At 49.2% G+C, this 16,163-nt stretch overlaps 6 protein-coding genes across 6 annotated transcripts; 3 read left to right on the top strand and 3 right to left on the bottom strand.

The window, feature by feature from the left end:
* Positions 1 to 95: 95 nt before the first annotated feature.
* BDV59DRAFT_95880 (uncharacterized protein) lies at positions 96 to 1,443 on the bottom strand. The gene is made up of 2 exons (XM_073697398.1): positions 809 to 1,443; positions 96 to 742 (listed from the first exon to the last, which is right to left on the bottom strand). The coding sequence occupies exons 1-2, from the start codon at positions 1,331 to 1,333 to the stop codon at positions 398 to 400; spliced, it is 870 nt and encodes a 289-aa protein (XP_073545036.1). The 5' UTR covers positions 1,334 to 1,443; the 3' UTR covers positions 96 to 397.
* Positions 1,444 to 2,750: 1,307 nt separating this feature from the next.
* On the bottom strand, positions 2,751 to 5,024 carry BDV59DRAFT_95865 (putative GABA transporter). The gene is made up of 4 exons (XM_073697397.1): positions 4,139 to 5,024; positions 3,872 to 4,071; positions 3,239 to 3,819; positions 2,751 to 3,176 (listed from the first exon to the last, which is right to left on the bottom strand). Exons 1-4 carry the CDS (start codon positions 4,733 to 4,735, stop codon positions 2,962 to 2,964), a joined length of 1,593 nt encoding a protein of 530 aa, XP_073545037.1. The 5' UTR covers positions 4,736 to 5,024; the 3' UTR covers positions 2,751 to 2,961.
* Positions 5,025 to 6,886: 1,862 nt separating this feature from the next.
* Positions 6,887 to 7,336, top strand: BDV59DRAFT_204463 (uncharacterized protein; the record flags this gene model as incomplete). The annotated part of the gene is made up of 3 exons (XM_073694469.1): positions 6,887 to 7,073; positions 7,130 to 7,224; positions 7,292 to 7,336. 3 exons carry the CDS (start codon positions 6,887 to 6,889, stop codon positions 7,334 to 7,336), a joined length of 327 nt encoding a protein of 108 aa, XP_073545038.1.
* A 1,748-nt stretch (positions 7,337 to 9,084) lies between these two features.
* Positions 9,085 to 11,307, top strand: BDV59DRAFT_184684 (thiamine diphosphate-binding protein). Its single transcript, XM_073690723.1, has one exon. The coding sequence runs from the start codon at positions 9,273 to 9,275 to the stop codon at positions 11,196 to 11,198; it is 1,926 nt and encodes a 641-aa protein (XP_073545039.1). The 5' UTR covers positions 9,085 to 9,272; the 3' UTR covers positions 11,199 to 11,307.
* Positions 11,308 to 12,389: 1,082 nt separating this feature from the next.
* Positions 12,390 to 14,615, top strand: BDV59DRAFT_184686 (sugar porter family MFS transporter). Its single transcript, XM_073690724.1, has 7 exons — positions 12,390 to 12,521; positions 12,590 to 13,053; positions 13,107 to 13,468; positions 13,524 to 13,673; positions 13,734 to 13,945; positions 14,006 to 14,098; positions 14,149 to 14,615. The coding sequence occupies exons 1-7, from the start codon at positions 12,439 to 12,441 to the stop codon at positions 14,414 to 14,416; spliced, it is 1,632 nt and encodes a 543-aa protein (XP_073545040.1). The 5' UTR covers positions 12,390 to 12,438; the 3' UTR covers positions 14,417 to 14,615.
* Positions 14,616 to 15,485: 870 nt separating this feature from the next.
* On the bottom strand, positions 15,486 to 16,162 carry BDV59DRAFT_184687 (uncharacterized protein; the record flags this gene model as incomplete). The annotated part of the gene is made up of 3 exons (XM_073690725.1): positions 16,017 to 16,162; positions 15,855 to 15,950; positions 15,486 to 15,754 (listed from the first exon to the last, which is right to left on the bottom strand). Coding segments are annotated over exons 1-3 (359 nt in total), but the record flags the coding sequence as incomplete, so codon positions are not given.
* Between the last annotated feature and the right edge of the window lies 1 nt (position 16,163).

The raw sequence follows: 16,163 nt of genomic DNA on the forward strand, positions 1-16,163 counted from the left end.
AGGTGCTGTGGAACGCTGAAATGCCCAAGAGATTTTCGTCTCTCATAGGTTTGCCATTACTGCGACTTGTGGGCCTCGGAGAAGGCCGGACACGGGTTGCATAACTCACTCTTATTCCTGCTGATATAATCTATGTAAGATAATTTCCACTCAGCTAGACGGATTTTTTTTTTTAAAAAAAAAAAAGCTCATTAAATTCAATTATTCGAGAGGCTGGCATGAAACTACATGAAAATACGGCGATAATTACCCAACCGAAGCAGGACATAGGATCACCCTGCCTTTTCACCAAGTGTTCTCATGATACTATAACGAAGAAAAATCTCCATCCCTCCGTTGGTGAAATATTAATAGGCATTAAACAACGGTAGCAGAACCAAGTCCGTCATGAAGAGGCTTAAACCACGATGGCAGCGACTCCGAGGGCAATCAATGCAGCCAGACTCGAGTCCACTCTGTGCACAGTGGCACCACCGGTGAATATCGGTGCAGTTGGGGCTGCCGAGGTGGGAGTGGACGAAGTGCGGCTGGCAGATGTCGCTGGTCCTGTGGGAATACGGTGGACTGCAGTAGGTGGGCTGGTCTCTCCGGGAGGTTTGGGCACACCTGGCTGAGTAGTAGGTCCCGCTGAGGTTTGGACACCGGGCTGTGTGGTCGGTGCCACCGATGTTGGGGCCGGGGGAGGGGGGGGAACCGCTGTGGTCGTGTGTATCTTGCTGGTGGTATGCGATATGGTCGTGGTGGTCATAGTAGTCTGAGTCTGACTGGAGCTCCCTGTTTCGCATGGCGTCGATTGTGTGGTCGTGGTCGTTTTTGTTGGATGAGTTGGAGGCGTAGTAGAAGTCCCCGTCTCACAGGGACTGGTAATTGTAGTGGTGGTCCTCGTGGTAACAGTCGTCGGAGGGGATCCTGTTGGCGAAGTTGAAGTATGGGGTGGGGGCGTCTCCGTCTCACACGGAGACGTTGTCGTAGTTTTAATTGTCGTCGTCCTTGTTGTAGAGGTCGGGGTCTCGCATGGACTTGTTGTGGTAGTTGGTTTCGGGGACGTTGTAGGTGATGGAGACGGCGAAGGTGTTTCAGTCTCGCATGGAGTTGTGCTTGTAACTGGCGGAGGTGAAGGAGTCTCTGTCTCGCAGGGAGTGGACACAGGAGGGGGAGGGGGAGGGGGAGGGAAATGGCCATGGCCTCCCTTTCCTCCATCACCATGTTCTTCGCCGCGGTGGACGAGCTCGACATTATTTAGAGAAGGCATGCGCACAACATTTACGGGTGACGCCAGGGCTGTGATGAACAACCCAGCAAATGTGAGTATGGAGACCGCATGGAACTTCATTGTGGCCAAGTAACGGTTCAATTGAGCCTCAGAGTTGAATCAGGTAACGACAGGAATCTCAATATAACGCAATAAGCGAGTGAGGTACAGTGACGATGTAGGATTAATTGACTTGGAACGATTGTAGGGCCACGCAGAGGCAGCGATGATTCAATTGTGACTGACCAGGCAACGCATGAGGGGTATTTAACCTCCCGGAGGATGAGAGGCTGGACCGCCTATGCATCTGTTCCGTCGTTGGGTTGCGCTGGGGCCCGTGGATAGATGCATCACGATGACTAGGGGACCCTGTCAACAACTAGGGCCACCTCACAGGATGACCTGTTGTCAGTGGCAACTACCCCCTCCCTACCAGCAGACTAGGATACTTCCGGTGTTGTTCAACGACCAGGCTTGAACTGTCTCACTCCAACCCCTCGACTTGTGAGACTGTGGGGGTGATGGCTGGAAGGATCCTACGTGGCGTACTTCGGGAAGAACTGACAGGGTCCAAAGGCTCTGTGGAAGCACATTGATGTAGGAACACGGTAAGGAGAGAAGGTGGTCAATAACCAACGATCAACGTCTCCTGAGATCGGGCGCAAGAGATTTCCTTATATAGTACTAATCCCGTCGTCCTCAATTCTAGCGTTCTAGATCAGTACGTACAGGGATCTGGAGGCAGGATCTTCGGATGGTGACGAGGGTATGGCGTAAGGTAACGGCACATTGTTATCGGCGGGGTCGTGAGACATCTCTCGACTCTCGCCATGATAGTATGCAGGGTATGCATTAGCGTTGATTTAGCAGAAGGATTAATCTGCATGTCGACTATGGCTGGGTAGAGACCTCCGCCTGGGATGTCATGGTGGCTGGAATCGAACTTGCTGGACGATTAGCATCCTCCATGATCCTAAGACATTTCGTATTGCTCCTCCGTGGTGGGGTCTTTTGGGCCGGGTGACACAAGTGGTCATTAATTTCCCGGATAGAGAGCCGAGATGAAATGAAGAGACGTCGCGATAAGTGGCACCTATCAATTCGGCTAGCACCTAGGTATCTATGTATACAAATGGGTATTTACATGCATCCAGTCAGTCGCGGAGATTTTTCACACATACACCGGTAATAAATACTCTTCGCTCCCAAACAGGTATCCAGTGGCAAAGGCGCGTCGGGCTCCTGTACAAAAATCACTCGGCTCGAAAATTCGACTCGCACGGGCATTGGGTCTGGTGACAAGCGTTGACAACGGCTCCTCTCCGGTCATTCTTCGTGGGAAGGGCAAGGGGCTTCGAAAAGGCATCGTCCGTTCCGTTCCGATCACTGCGCACGGGGTCATCGCTAGGAGTCTCTGTCGCTGTCGCTATCAATGTCGTAATATCAGTAAGATCCTATAGTTGCCGCTATCGTGTATCATCGTCATCGGAAAGGCTGCTGGCGCGGTCGATTCTCAGTTCTATCGTTCGGGCTGCTGTCGATGCGGCTAGGGCCGTTGCTGGACATATCACATAGCACATAGGTACGGCTCGATGTTGTCGCTCTTGGGGTTGCTGGGGGAGTTGACGGAGTGGTTGGAGGGAATGGCGCATATGGGTTTATAAAATCCGACAGACGTTTCACTGGCTCGCATCGGGGCGAAGGGAAAATCAATCAGACTTGCTGGTAGTCGGCGATGGTTCCCCCACCGGATCCACGCCGTCCGTGGGAGGACCGACGTAGTTCTTGTGGCCCCAAACCAAATACCACGCAGCCGAAATGGCGACCACCCCGACAAACACGACACAGGCGTAGTTCATGGTTTCCAGGGTGACAGTGCTGTAGGATGGCATACAGAAGAGAGGGATGGCGAGAAGGGTCCATGCTAAAGCAGGGAGAAAACGATGGTAAGCAAGACGACACCCGCGGGGCAAGGAAATGGCTCACCGAGGCAAACAACGTTACAGAACGCGCCTAGATATCCCAAGTGGAAGCTGCCATGCTTCAGGTCCTGGCGGCGACGCAGCACAAATGACACTGCGACCGGGCAGGCATAACTAAGTGTGAGTAAGATGACGCCGACACCGGAAAAGGCGTTGAAGGCGGCGGAGGACCCGAAATAGATCAGACCGAGCAGGATCTCAACCACCATACCCAACAGCATAGCATTGATGGGAACATCGAGGCGCTGGTTGACGACACGCCACCAGCGCGAACCGGGAATGGCACCGTCGCGGGCAAAGGCCCATGTGCATCGCGACGTGGCAGTGACGCAACCAACACCGCAGATAATACCCAGCACGAGTAGCGGGATCAGCAAGCAGAAGGCACCGACAGAGCTTCCCGTGGCCTGTTGGAAAGTAATGGGGACAGGTTGACCAGAGGCAAGGTTCACCAGCATAGTCAGGTCCGGCAACACGAAACAGATAGGGATGAGGAGCAGAAGTCCAGCGAGGAGGTTGATCACAATGGTTCCTACCATCGCCTTCGGAACTTGGACGGCAGGCTGACGGACTTCCTCGCACATTCTGACTCGGAGTTAGCACGTTGATTAAGATAATTTCTCAAGAAGCGACGCACGAGATGATCATGCCAGTGGCCGAAGTGGCATAGGCAGCTTGCAAAAGACCGATACAGAAAGACCAGCCAGCAGGCCAGCCAGCCTGAGGTTCGAAATGACCAAAGACCCATTTTCCGGTGTGTCGGCCACCCCGAGCCAAAACCAAGATACATACAGTAATGGCGATAAGGCCCGCGAGGGTCCAGAAGATGGCGAAGAACTAGATAATATGCCAGTCAGTTGAGGTTCAATAAAATGACGGGAATAGGATGAGACATAATGCATACCTCCAACCACGGAAGATACTTGTTCCCGAAGGCCGGGATCGCATGACAGAGCAAAGTAATGGCTAGGAAGATGAGGAAGACCTGCCAAGCTCCCCAGTTATCGGTGATGCCGGTCCCATCGGCGTAAGAGAAGACATTGAGACAGGCGACAAAAAACAGCGTGGTTCCGAAATTGACGGCCAGAGTGATGGTGATGTTGCCCGCCACGTACGCCCATCCACAGATCCATGAGGCGACTCGGCGGCACCAGGGCGGGGACAGAATAAATGTCTGGTAGTAGACGCCTCCAGCAGTAGGATAAACGGAGGTGATCTCGGCGAGAGAGGCGGCAACGCAAAGAATGATCAGCGAGACAGTTACCCAGCCCCAGATCACATTAGCGGGACCACCGCCAGCGAGAGGATATGAAAAGGTCGTGCACAAGCCATAGGGCACGGAAGACAGGATAAAACACATGAACACCACGTTCCAGGTAGACCGATTGCGTGACAGCTCCGGGGTATATCCCAGAGTCTCCAGGGTCTGATCGGCAACCGCTGCCTCGCCGGATTTCCCCCATGCAGCATCGGGGTCGGTTTTTGTGACAGGAGTAGCCATGGTGGCTTGGGGTTCCGACTAGGAGAGATGAAAGGGGAAAAAGAAAATATGAAGGGGAGCGGAGGTATATTTATCGACTTAGAGAAGACAAAAGCGTGATCCCTGCATATCAGGAAGTGACCGGCAGAAGCGTACTTGGAAGAAAAAGGAAGGAGAGGTGCAAGAAAGAGTTGCTGCTGAGAACAAGAAGAGGGAAAAAATTTAATAAAATACAAATAAAATGAAATAAAAATGGAAAGGCCCGGGTCCTACGTAGGTACTCCATAGGCCACGGGAAAGGGGGAAATTTTTCAGCAGAACTGGGGAAATTAAGTGATAACCCCCTCCCTGCCTGTCAATTTTATTCGCCCTTGGGGAGGGGAGAGTTTCCGTCTTGATCCAGTAACAAATGATGTGGAGAGGCCACAAGAGCCCTAAACGCCTCCTTCTGGCCGAACTGGACCCACTAAAAGCCGCTCTGCGTCAGTGGCGGTCATCTGCTGCTCTTCCCGGCGTTAGGAGAGGCTATCTCAAGAGGATATACGTGGGTTGATACGGCGTACTAGATAGAACTCCAAATAAATCCATCGCTCCTAGAATGGTTCTGGGGGGGTACCTACTTATAACCATATTGGGATAAACTGTACCAGCTACCTAGGTACATATGTCCTATTTAAGCAAAAAAATCCCGAGTACTCCCCATCCCATTGGTAATCTACTAGTACATATCTGTGTATTAACTGTTAATCTTGAAAAGCTTGTCAAGGGTAGCACATGGCAGCTGATTCTTTCCTTATACAGTCCTGTTGTGACATCTGACGGCTTAGTCCAGGGGCCAATCTAATGGAACTTTCGAACTAAGTTACTGCCGAACATAGGCACTGAGTAACTACGGAAGAATTAGCTCAGCTTACGAAAAGACGAACGCCTCAGTGGCTATTCACATAAAAAGAAGGGAATCTGTTACATCATTCTCGTTGGGTATGGAATGCCGCAGGGCTACAAAGATCTATCTACATGGTAACACCAAGTGCAAGGGAGACGAGGATGCCACCAAAGGTCCTCGCATAGGCCCTGAACAGAGGCAATCCTCTGTTAGAGGAAGTTTCTCCGACCTTACTCTATGGTGGTAAATACCCTCTGCTATCTAGTTTACCAAAATTCACCAAACTTGATTGGTTCTCTTACTTCAACACTGTGTACTTCGTAATAATTTTTGCTGAGCCACCGAGATCCCGACCGATACCTACCTTTTCGCAGTTGCCACGACACAGCACGCGCATGGTGACAGTTTCCACGAGTTTTTGTCGAAGTTGAGAATTGCTCGTAGATTTACGTATAATATTATGTTAGCCGTAAGAGAACTTTACGAATAAGTTATAGGGTGTAGTACCTTCCGTAGTCTATATACGCACAAATATATAATCATCTAAGGGGCAGCTGTCCACCATACCCGAGAGGAATTTTTAAATCGCTTATACTAAATGGCGATAGATCGCCTACACCGTGTTTAACCAATTCTCCGACTTCGCATGCTGACACGCTATTAGAATACCTTTTGGAGAAGTACTGCGTGTATGGAATGGCAACACCATCGTCTCCACAGCTTTATTTGTCGGGACAAAAGTCCACATACGTTGAACTGCTAAATGCGAAAGTAACTGAATAGCTGCCTGTATAGCTGTACACACCCCGAAGAACGCAAATTCTCTATGTCTACGTACCAATGCATAGAGCATGTTAGAGCCCCTTCTGGCGTTGCTTAGACCTGTCGAGGAATGTTGAAACTATCCCTAGCGGAGACATGAGGGCTGAATGATTGAGTTCCTTGTAATCCGTGGTTGGCTATACCGGGTCTACCTCTAGCTAAAAGAGAAATAGAAAATAGATTTACGAATTGAGAAGCGAATGTGACTGTTTAATCATAACATCACCGGCTACCTTTATTTGCATCTTTCAACCCATGTCAGTGCCAGTACTGCATACCATTATAAACAACTCAAAAATGTTCACAAGAATCCCGGTGTAACAGTAGAGCACATTCTCTAGTTGTTTACAAGCAACTCCGTATGGGCCTTCCTATAAAACCCCAAGACTCTAATTCCCAAAATTTGCTATTCCACTTCAAATTTATTTGACCTCCTGAGATTTTACTGTACCTCTCCGCTCAAAATGAGATCAGCTGTCTTCCAACTGTTCGTCGTCACCTCCACCATAGTGGCAGCTACCGAGCTGCCACAATGCTCGGGAACGTTGAAATGCTGCAGCTCCATCACTGCTTACTCCGATTTGAGCCAAAGCGATCGTGACAACTATGGTCTAGACCCGGAGAACAACAACGCCAATGTGTGTAAAGAAGGTTAGTTGGCTATTTTACAATAGCACACTTTGGGCTTGGCTTAATGGCTTTGGCAGGGACACCGGTAGAGGAAGGGTTCGATGCCGATGTTTGTGACAGCGTGGAGCATGTCACCCAGTGCTGCTTGGCCTTCGTCCCTACAAGACCTCTTGTAAGCACAGCCCCACCAAATAAGTTGGATATGAAGGAACATATGTCTAACGCGTTATTATAACAAGCCCGAGGACCTTACCTTCAACTGCCACAACGTTACCACCCATTAGAAAGTTGTGGGAAGGTCTGATCTTCGAAGCTACGGTTATGAAGGAGCGGTTGTATTGTATGAGCCGGTCTTGGCTAATAGTTTGTTCTACATGGCCCTTGTTGGGAGCAGACTAGACCCGGGCTAGAATATTGGTCGCTAAAGTTGCCGAATAGTTATGATAACAGCCAATGTTGCCTGGAGGATGCCTGGAATTCAGGAATCAGGACCCAATTTCTACGAACCGAGTTCAATATTGTGATTTTCTACAAGCGTAAAAACATTATTAAATCGGATAATCTAGGATCTGTAGAGGCGCTACTCATCGAGCTTGCCATCAACATATTCGGAGTTATGCTCTCCTACTGGGTTGACTATGGCATGAGCTTTGTTGAAAATATCGCTCAATTTCGCTTTCCTTTGGCGCTACAGATTATCCTTGCACTGGGCACGTTGCTTGGGATTCAAATTCTTCCCAAGTCCCCGCGATGGCTCATTGCACACGGCCGGCAGGAAGGAGCAAAACAGACACTATGGGTCGTGCAGCCTAATGCCAGAGTCGTAGATATGAATTATGCACGGCTGAATGAGAGCATAGCTGGAATCAAACAAGCAGTCGGTAAGAAACGAGAAGATGCCGCCGGGGGGAGTTACAAGGCTCTGATAAAGGATGGAGCACAGAAGTTTCGGTATGGAGCTGTCTTTGGTATTGGTGATCAATTTATGCAACAGATTTCAGGGACCAATCTTATTACGTATGTATACTGCTCGAGTCCGAAGGTGCACAATATGGGCTAATGGAAATCTAGTACGCGCCTGTCATCCTCCAACAATCAGTAAGCCTGACGCATGATACCTCTCTTCTTCTAGCCGGATTCATGGTGTTGCATATTTCATCAAGTATTTGATCCTGATATTAATTATTGACAGACTAGGTCATGAGAAGCTTATGCTATTCGCTGCTGCTAGCCGGTGTGCATGCATGGCAGTACTTGTAGGCAATTTGTCTGACGGAAGTAAGCCAGTGGTATTGTTGCTACTGTAATGCTATCCCTTTTGGATATCTTCTTCGCAATTGGCCTCCTTGCAATTCCTTGGCTTTGTATGTATCAGAAGGCCTACCTCCAGCCAAAATATTAATCGGTCTATTGATAGTATGGGCCGACTACGCTCCTCTTGCCATTCGAACATGTGCCGCTGCCCTTGCGACTGCCTTGAACTGAATTTTCACTTTTATTTTTGGTCGTGGAAATAATACCTGTCAGCATCAATAACATCCAATGGCGGAGATACATCACTTTTCTATTTCCGACTTCTGCTTCCTCCCTCTTATCTACTTCTGCTATCTGGAAACACAAAATCTCTCCCTTGAACATATTTATCAATTGTTTACTTGAAGACAAGGTTTCACTTCATCGGAAGGAGAGCCTGGGGGATGACGCGGGCCTTGATGTGTTTATCTCTACTTCCGCATCCATGGTAAATGATACTGCGCGGCCGTGTGTACCAACAAAACACAGTTAACAATCAGCTGGCAGGAGAAAGTAGACAGTATGTCTTTACTATTAACGCAGCTTGGATTATAGGATTATTTACGTTGAACGTTTCTATAAGAAATCTATAGGAAAACCGTGCAACACCCGTTTGACTATATGGCGCGTCGGGATTTCCCACCATGACCCCACCATACTACTCATTTTGGTAAGTATCAGGAAATTCAAGGTCTTCCATGATGTGTTCTAGGGGATCTGCTTGCTGTTATTGGCTCAGCTTACAGTGAATTATCTCCTATGGCGTCACTTGCATCGACTGCCCACATGACATCATACACGTGTAAGGAGGTTGTTGCTCCCTCTCTTAACTCACCCTGCCCTTCTCACACTCTGACCTTGCATGCATCAACTTTCAACCCTCCATAGATTATACTTGACCGGAACAGCTAAAGCAATCGATGCAATATGGTCGCCAATCACCACCTCCCCGTCGATCTAGGGCGGTTTAAAAAGCTCAAGCTCGACCCCAAGAACCCGAAGCTATCGGACCAACAGAAGCAGGATCTGCTGCACAATATTAATGTCTTCCGAGACGCCATTGTAGCTTTTACTGCTACTGGTTCTGCTCGTGGGCTCGCAGGCCATACAGGAGGCCCTTTTGATACTGCGCCCGAAGTCTGCATTTTGCTGGCGTTTATCAACGCTAAGCCTGATGGTTTCGTTGACGCCATCTTCGACGAGGCCGGCCACAGAGTCGCTACGCAATATTTGCTAGCAGCGCTGGATGGCAAGATTGATCCGGATCATTTGCTGAATTATCGTGATGCAAACTCGAAGCTTCCGGGCCATCCGGAGCTGGGACTTACCCCCGGCGTGAAGTTCAGCTCGGGTCGTCTCGGCCACATGTGGGCAATGGTCAACGGTATCTCCATGGCGAACCGCGATAAGACAGTGCTCTTACTCGGATCGGATGGTTCCCAGCAGGAAGGTAATGATGCTGAGGCGGCACGCATCGCAGTCGCCAATAACCTGAATGTTAAACTTTTCATCGACAACAACGACGTGACCATTGCTGGTCATCCATCTCAGTACCTCCCTGGGTACACGCTTGAGCGCACCCTCCACGGCCACGGACTAAAGGTCATCCATACACAAGGAGAGGACGTCGAGGCACTGTATGCTGCCATGTGCGAGACAATCAACGCTACTGGGCCAGCCGCTGTGATTGTCAACCGGAAGATGGCCCCTGGTATTGAGGGTATCGAAGGCCTGACAAAAGCCCATGATGTCATCCCTGTAGATGCTGCTCGGAAGTATCTGAGCAAACGAGGTTATACTCAAGAGCAGCTTGCCTTCTATGATGACATTAAAGCCAATCCTAACCCGCATCAGTACTGGGGATCATCTAAGGATAAGGGCTCCAATCGTGTCATTTTTGGTGAGGCGGTCAATGAGGTTCTGGATCAAATAAGCAAGGAGGAGGCTGCGCGTCGAGTGATGGTCATTGATTCCGATCTCGAAGGCTCCACCGGATTGAAGGGCATCCACTCGGCCCACCCCGAAGTGTTTGTGCCATCTGGCGTCATGGAACGCGGGAACTTCTCAGCCGCAGCAGGTTTTGGATTTGGCAGCAATGGGGAGCGGCAGGGTGTCTTCTCCACGTTCGCCGCATTCTTGGAGATGTGCATCTCTGAGATTACAATGGCACGATTGAACGGCTGCACCGTGCTCTCTCATTTCTCCCACAGCGGCGTGGATGAAATTGCGGACAACACGTGCCATTTTGGGCTGAACAATTTCTTTGCCGATAACGGGCTCATGGATGCTGAAAGCACCAGTTTGTTCTTCCCCGCGGATGGAGAGCAGATGAAAGCTGTTGTTCGAAAGGTCTTCTGGCAGAAGAGCCTCCGGTTCATCTTCTCAACGCGATCCAAGGTTCCTTACATCTTGGACGAGTCCGGACAGGAGAAGCTTTACGGTGGAAATTACGAATTCGTACCAGGAAAGGAAGAGTTCATTCGTCGCGGTTCCGCGGGTTATGTCGTATCATACGGTGACATGGTTTACCGCTCCCTCGACGCCGTTGAGCGCTTGCGCAAGGATGGTTTGGATGTTGGTCTTGTCAACAAGCCGACGCTCAATGTTGTGGATGAGGAGGCTATTAAGATATACGGCTCGTCTCCTTTCGTAGTGGTAGTTGAGTCGCTCGCGCAGAAGACCAGTCTTGGCTCTCGTCTTGGTAGCCACCTCCTTGACCGCAATCTCACCCCCAAGTACCGAATGATGGGTGCCGTGAAGGAAGGCTGTGGTGGTTTGTATGAACAGGTCAATGGGCAAGGATTAGGACCAGATGACATTATCAGAGTCATCAAGGATGTTGCTCAGAAGTAATCCAGGGCAATTCATGGCTGTTCAAGCCTATAATCGCGGATGAAGAGACATAGACTCTCGAAGACGATATATGTCAGCTTGATTTACAAATATAAATCGAATTTTGTTGCCTGTTCGGCTAATAAACAAGCACCATTACCAATTTACTAAAGGAAGACCGAATATCCCTCATGAGTAAGTAGTGGAAGTATTCTCCGAGCCTCAGTGCCGATTGGCGTTGCCAGGGCCGTGCACCGGCTCAAACTGGAACTAACTCCCCAGCCAGTATAGCACCGAGGAATTGGATTACCAGAGTACCATATTGGATCATACGAATTGATATATGCCAAGTGAACGGCATTCCAAGCCGTTTAGGTTCCGTCCATGGATGCTGCGGAGCGGACGGACAAGGACGGTCCCAAGCCCAAGACAATCGGGTAAGGGGTCTGGTTCTTCTTGTATTTCGCTGTTTCCGGAGCGCCTTGTCGGCGCAGACGGAGTAGACAACGCTGAGCCGATGGTTGCCTCTGACGTAATTACCTTGGTCTCGGCAGGTGCGTGATTCCATAGATCCAGTCCTCATCCCTAACTAGTAACATATTATCAAAGCAACACAAGTATCCTCACCCTCATTGGACACTTATCGTTTGCTGGACGCATCGGGCACTGATTCCATCTTGGAACAGTGGTGCCATTTCCACGTGATAATGCCTATGTTACAAGACTGATGCTGGTTGCCTGGGCCCACTTGTGGACGCAATAACAACTCGACCAGACAGGCCACGGCGTGGTTTGCTGGGCAGTGGTATATTTTAGGATGTCATTGGCCATGGATACACTACCTTCAGGGCCCCAAGACTTCTCTTCGGCTAATAACGGGCGGCCAAAAATACAGGATACGATTGAAAGGCGCACTAGCACCTTTCCCTCTTGTAAGACGCCAAGGAATCCTATACCGCTGCCAAGGGTTTCGAAAAGTAGGAACCCTATCATTTACCCAGTTACATCTTCCTTGATGAGCCACCCCCGGTGCTCTTCCGGTGGACCTTACCCCCATCCCCGCTGAACATGATGTCTTTCCCCGTATCTTGGCTGCCCCCCCATACGCTGTGTAAACCCTGCCAGCTCGGATTACCACATTTATCGATCCGAGAGCGTGCGAGAAGAGTCGACGATATATAAGCTATGGTCATGGCCTCCCCCAGTTTCCTGTCTTAAACCATATGATCCGTTATAGCCACTTGGGTTGTGCTTGAGCATCATGTTTGGCATACCAAAGTTCTTCGGCTGGAGAGGCCGAGCTCTCAACTTGGCTATCAGCTCTCTTGGGAGTCTTGATTTCTTGTACGGTGATACACTCTGGTAGCTATATCGCGGTCATTCACCATTGACTAACGTCAATCCACAAACAGACTTTTCGGTTATGACCAGGGTGTGACAGGCGGTCTCCTAGACTTGCCGTCCTTTATCAAGTATTTTCCCGCTATCAACCCGGATGATCCCGCAATCGAAGGCATGCCAGCTGTAAAATCGCAACGCAGCTCAAACCAGGGTATTGCAGTTGCGTCCTATAATCTAGGATGCTTCTGTGGCGCAATTCTCACGATCTTTATCGGGAACCCCCTCGGCCGGCGGAGGACAATTTTCTGCGGCTGCGTGACTATGGCGACCGGCGCTTTGTTACAGGCTACTTCATACCACCTGCCTCAATTCATTATCGCCAGAATCATTACAGGAATTGGAAACGGCATGAACACTAGCACGGTACCAACATGGCAGTCGGAATCATCGAAGGCACACGACCGTGGCAAGATGGTTATGATTGAGGGCATGCTCATCACTGCGGGCATTACTCTTAGCTACTGGATTAACTACGGTAAGCATCCTCTTTAATAAGTCTTGGGAGACAGCTTTTAATTTCTATATTAGGAATGTCGTTTATCGGGCATAACGAAGTGGCATGGCGGTTTCCATTGGCCTTCCAGATTCTCTTCGCCGTGATCATTTTTAGCTCTATTCTCAACTTGCCTGAGAGCCCTCGTTGGCTTGTAATGCAAGGCCGTAATGATGAGGCTGTCGAAATTCTTTGTTTCCTCAATGAAAAGCCTGCCGATGACCCTTATATCAAGAATGAGCTGCTGTCAATCCAGGAAACTGTCAAGGAGATGTCAAAGGGTTCCTACAGAAGTTTATTTGATATGAGTGAATATCGTGAGTTTCACAGAGTGGCACTGGCGTACGTCAACCAGATGTTCCAGCAGATCTCTGGGATTAACCTGATCACCTACTACGTGAGATGCTCCCTTTCTTGTTGGCGCACGACCTCCTACTAAGACGTTTTAACAGGCTCCACAACTGTATAAGCAGATCGGTCTTGGTGAAGGAAATCTGCCAAAGCTCCTAGCCGCCTGTAATGGTACGGAGTACTTGATAGCTGCATTCATCCCCATATTTATCATTGAGAAAGTTGGACGCCGCCCGCTGATGCTGTTTGGTGTATGTTACTCCTCTCTCCGTCGCTTCAGTTATGTGGGCTGATCCAGAGTGATAAAATAGGCCGCTGGTATGTCAATCTCCATGGCAGTTCTGGCGGGTTGCAATTATCGTCTTGAACACCTCAACGACACAAGAGCGGGTGTCGGACAAGCGGTCTTCCTTTTCGTCTTCAATACCTTCTTCGCCATCGGTTGGCTCGGAATGACATGGTTGTATCCCGCTGAAATCGTGCCACTGCGAATCCGTGCACCGACTAATGCACTTTCAACGAGGTAGGTGATGCTTTCGTTGGGATTTGCCTTTATTCTGCAGGTAAACTGACTTTCTGCTAGCGCCAACTGGATCTTCAACTTTATGGTCGTCATGATTACGCCCGTCGCATTCAACAATATTGGCTACCAAACATACATCATCTTCGCCGTTATGTAAGACCTTAATACCTACAACCAGGACATTTCCCAACTGACCTTGTCAGAAATGCTTTCATGTTCCCAAGCGTGTACTTTTTCTTCCCCGAGACACGGTACCGTTCCTTGGAAGAAATGGACAATATCTTCAAGAAATCTACGAACGTCTTCAATGCGGTGACGCACTCGCTGAAAGAGCCTTACCGGTACGACAAGCACGGTCAGCTCAAGCCGGAGTATATCGAGGAGGCCTTGCGTCGCGAGAGTGCTACCTCAGTGCACGTCGCCAACAAGCCGATGGATAGTGACGAGAGTGCGAATGAGGTAAAGGAGTGAGTTAAGGAAAAGACGTAATACTTTGGATGGGGATTATTCCCCGTTTGGCAGCAGTCTAACTGACAGAGGTTACCATGTGCCAATGTCTGACGACCACATTTTGTTCTCTTTTTTACTGTAATACACTTCTACTTTTTTTGCTGCACGGATGAATTCGGAAAAGGGGATTCTTCGTAGAACATGATTCCCTCAGTTTTCCATGATGACTGGCAACAAATCCTTTTCGTATTGGTCTAGTACAGTCAAGGGACCGTGCGTACTTTATTACGAAGCACGGGAGATAAGTCGACCGCCAAGGGAGTGGCACTGCTAGGATGTATGTCATTATTTCTGATGGGACCCATTGTACGATCCTGGCTCGAGGGCCAGTGAGTGGGGAGATGTTGTCCGTGTGTTCGCATCCTCACTTTAGACTCCGAGATATGATAGCAGGAAAATTTTCTCATTTGTTGCCTGGCCCCAACCAACTCTACCCAAAGGGATCAAGCTCCCACATCCTTCGTATGTGCGCGCCGCAAGCGAGCACCAGGAACAGCCGAGTAATATCGGTTACAAAACGAACTCTTATTTTGGCGCGAAGGATCAGCGGAGCCATAGCCAAGCCTTGGCGGGATTTCGGCTTTCCCCAAGGAGCAATCCGCCGACGCCTGGCCAAGTCCGCCGAGCGGAACCAAGGCGCCAACTCTTGGCATATAAGAACTAAGCACCGCTTGCAGGAGGAAGTCCGTTGGAAGGATCGTGCCGGAAATTGGAAAAGTTGGGATGACGTCGGTCATCATACTCAGCCTTGTAGAAGTGGGAGTAGGAGACTGAAATGGCCTTCAAAAATGCCCAAATGGTGGGAAGTTAGCAAGTGAACCCCCTTTCCCCCGACTATGCCAATGTTATGTTCCGGATTCTTTGGAGCGGAAAATTTAATATGACCAGTTTACTGTAATAAATACTCAGGGCGGTTCGAAGGAGCTGCGCAGCATGCGACTGGAGTACGTGGGGAGATGTACCTCCCGCTTCTACTGTGGCTCCCGCGTCAACTACAATAAATGTCAGCACAGGCAACCACATGAAAATTGGGGTTGCTGGTTGTGTGATGTTTCTTGCTGATTGAAAGTATACAAAAATGGTTGTGGAATCGCCTCAGAAGCGATGAGGCTTGCTTGGCCTAATTAGGCAGCTGGTTTGCCGCTTCGATAAAAAACCCCAAAATGCAAGCAACTATCTGTCCGATACCCCCTAGAAGTCCTAAAACATACCAGGCAGTCCTTCTCTCATTCCATGGGAAATCTGTTGTGAGAAAGATATGATTTAACATCAAGGGGGCACTCGCAATATATATCTTTACTAGAGAGTCAAGACGATCATGTTAATATAACTATGGACCAAGAAGACCAGACTGACTCATTGAGGACCCGGGGAAATAAGCGGAAAGAAAAGCACTTACCCAGCCGCCTGATCAGGGGTTGTTGCAACGGGATAATTGACCATGTCATAAAGGTGATAAACGCGGCCGTGGTCACTGGAGACATAAAACATAGAACTTCATACATTCGCTTAGCATTTATCCACGGTGTTGGAGAGATCTCTGGGGTATGCTTTAACTTACAGCGTTGCCATCTCGTTTTTGGTCGCAGGGTATTTTTATCTGACGAAGAGAAGTGAATTATAGGAGTCTGGATATCTTTCTGATCCATTTCAATTGAATGGATTCTGGTGAACACTAATCTAACTCGAGATATACCATCAAAAGAGA

Source organism: Aspergillus ambiguus (genome assembly GCF_047715705.1).
Source record: "Aspergillus ambiguus strain CBS 117.58 unplaced genomic scaffold BDV59scaffold_33, whole genome shotgun sequence".
Classification (NCBI taxonomy): domain Eukaryota; kingdom Fungi; phylum Ascomycota; class Eurotiomycetes; order Eurotiales; family Aspergillaceae; genus Aspergillus; species Aspergillus ambiguus.